The sequence below is a fragment of the Cucurbita pepo genome, unplaced genomic scaffold, assembly GCF_002806865.2.
Source record: "Cucurbita pepo subsp. pepo cultivar mu-cu-16 unplaced genomic scaffold, ASM280686v2 Cp4.1_scaffold000196, whole genome shotgun sequence".
NCBI lineage: Eukaryota > Viridiplantae > Streptophyta > Magnoliopsida > Cucurbitales > Cucurbitaceae > Cucurbita > Cucurbita pepo.
The window spans coordinates 138,464-140,718 of record NW_019646462.1 but is presented as its reverse complement, the minus strand read 5'-3'; the positions used below and the strand labels follow the sequence as shown (position 1 = coordinate 140,718).

Genomic DNA, 2,255 nt, shown 5'->3' with positions numbered 1-2,255 from the left:
TACACAAATACCAGAGAAGAACTCCATCTGTTGCAAGATTAAACAAATCATCTGAGTATGGATCTAATGGGAGATAATTCTTTAGAAACGGATCGTCTCGAAGATAGCTATTTATGTGAGCCACATAGAGTGTTTTCTCTGATTCACTGATCGTATGGCGAAGGGTGGTTGTGCTGGCCTTGAGAAATGATGAAGAGTTATTTGCGACACCCACTTTCTCTGCTGATCGGCCATGAACATTTAAATATGCCTGCACATTTCACACAATCAACATACAAGTTTGCATATAAACTCTTAGATTCATTCAAAATCAACAGAATTTGGAATAAGACTTGCCCTGAGAAAGGATTCAAAATCAATCTCATTGCACAATTCAGGATCTGACTCGATCAAGATTTCCCTGATCTCCTCTTCGCTATGTCTTTCCCTAAACGCCTTCAATTTCATCATTATATTTGGCAAATCTCCGGTCGTCACTTTGCCATTCTGATTTTTGGCCGATACGAACTAAAAAAAAAAAAAAAAAAAAAAAAAAAAAAAAAAAAAAAAANACAGAGGAATATTTTCAAATGAAATGGATCGAAAACCAAAGAACGTTGATGAGTGGGATGATTCTCGAATATTTACTCTGGATTTGAGGCTTCGAAGCTCCACTTGAGTGAGCTGGCTATGAAGCCATTGGTCAGAAACTAAAACGCCTTCAAAGCCAGACATCTCCACAGATCTTAAATGCGGAGATTAACGATCCTGCAAAACAGAATTTGTCGAGAACAAAAACAGAAAAAGAAATCAAACCCATTACAGAGAGACACAATTCCTGGATAATAGGAAGCGAAAAAGAAAGAAACCCATTAACGAGAATACAAAAACTCAACAGTTTTGTCGCATAAAAGAACGAACAGAATACGTAACTATCACATTCGAATCATTAACAACTCCACCAATCGAAGGGAACAAGAAAACAGAAAACGGAAGGAAACCCAGAAAAACGTACCGATGGCAGACCAAAATCAGCGGTGAAAAAGGGAGAACACTCTTTGACTATGAAGGAAAAGATTCAACGAGAACAGAACAGAAGAGAAGAGAACAGAACAGAGAGGGATAGAAAGAGAGAGGGAGAGAGAAGGGATGAATAAGCTTGTTGGGGGGTGCGGAAAAGGGGCAAAGTATGTGAAGGAAAACGAATTGAGGCAGTGAAATGTGAGCCCCCCAGAAGGCGAAGGACAGGAATGGGCGACCAAAAATGAGATGAATTTTTGGCGGTTCCTGATGGGTAATAGAGAGAACAGAATTGGGTATGTTTGGAAACTCGCTGTTTCTGTTATACACCTCACCAAATTTGGATTACACCTGTTCGTTCTGTTCTTCCCCATTCCAAAAATTGGTCACCATTCTCTTCCTCCCCTTCAATCTCATTCCCTTCAAACCCTAAACTAACTGATTTCACCCAAATTAGCCTCAATCATTTCACCTTCTTTCTCATTAATTTTGGTAACCATTTCCAAATCATCATCCTCTCTCTCTCTCTCCTCCCATGTGATTAAGATCCTTCTTTGATTTTATTTTATTTTTGTCACAAATTACTCCAAATGGAATATATATGATATAAGGAATTTTTTTTTAATTCTTTTTTATTTTCAATATTATAAATATTTTTTTAGTTTAATAGTCAAAAACCCGAACCCATGATATATGTCTCAATCATTTAAGTTACATTAAGTCATCGTTCATTAAAATTATTTTTAAAATTTTTCTCACAATATTTTTTTAAAAAAAATTAATTATAAAAATAAAATAAAAATTAATAAAAAAAGAAAATTGGAATGGAAAAAGGGTGAGAATGTGTTTTGGGAATTAAAAAATTAAAAAAAAAAAAAAAAATTAGAAAAGGAGTGGGCCTGTGGGGGCCCAATAGATTTGTTTTGAATCAGAATGGTGATCCATAAATTGCTTTCATACCAATGGAAGCCAAGTGGGCCCCACAAGTTCACAAATTAAGTTCTATTTATTTATTTATTTATTTAACACTTTCTCATAGCCCATAACAAATTTTAATGTTTAAATATTTGTTATAATCCCAAAACTTTAGAATATTAACACAAACAATGATTATTTAAATCATACTCTTTGCTATATTCTATTATTAATCAAAGACATGAGTACCATTAGCTAAGTTTTATTATTATTATTATTATTATATCCATACATTATAATAGTATTATTTTCTTTAAATTTTAAATTTTATTGATAAATAC

At 33.7% G+C, this 2,255-nt stretch overlaps 1 protein-coding gene across 1 annotated transcript in view; it reads right to left on the bottom strand.

The window, feature by feature from the left end:
* LOC111784421 (fimbrin-1-like) overlaps window positions 1-1,367 on the bottom strand; it is a 4,930-nt gene extending 3,563 nt beyond the window's left edge. Inside the window, exons 1-4 of the mRNA XM_023665136.1 lie at window positions 995-1,367; window positions 628-747; window positions 337-507; window positions 12-250 (exon numbers count right to left, since the gene is read on the bottom strand). Of these exons, the coding sequence (XP_023520904.1) occupies window positions 12-250; window positions 337-507; window positions 628-714 (497 nt within the window). The 5' untranslated portion in view covers window positions 715-747; window positions 995-1,367. The remainder of the gene's footprint in view (window positions 1-11; window positions 251-336; window positions 508-627; window positions 748-994) is intronic.
* Window positions 1,368-2,255: the final 888 nt, after the last annotated feature.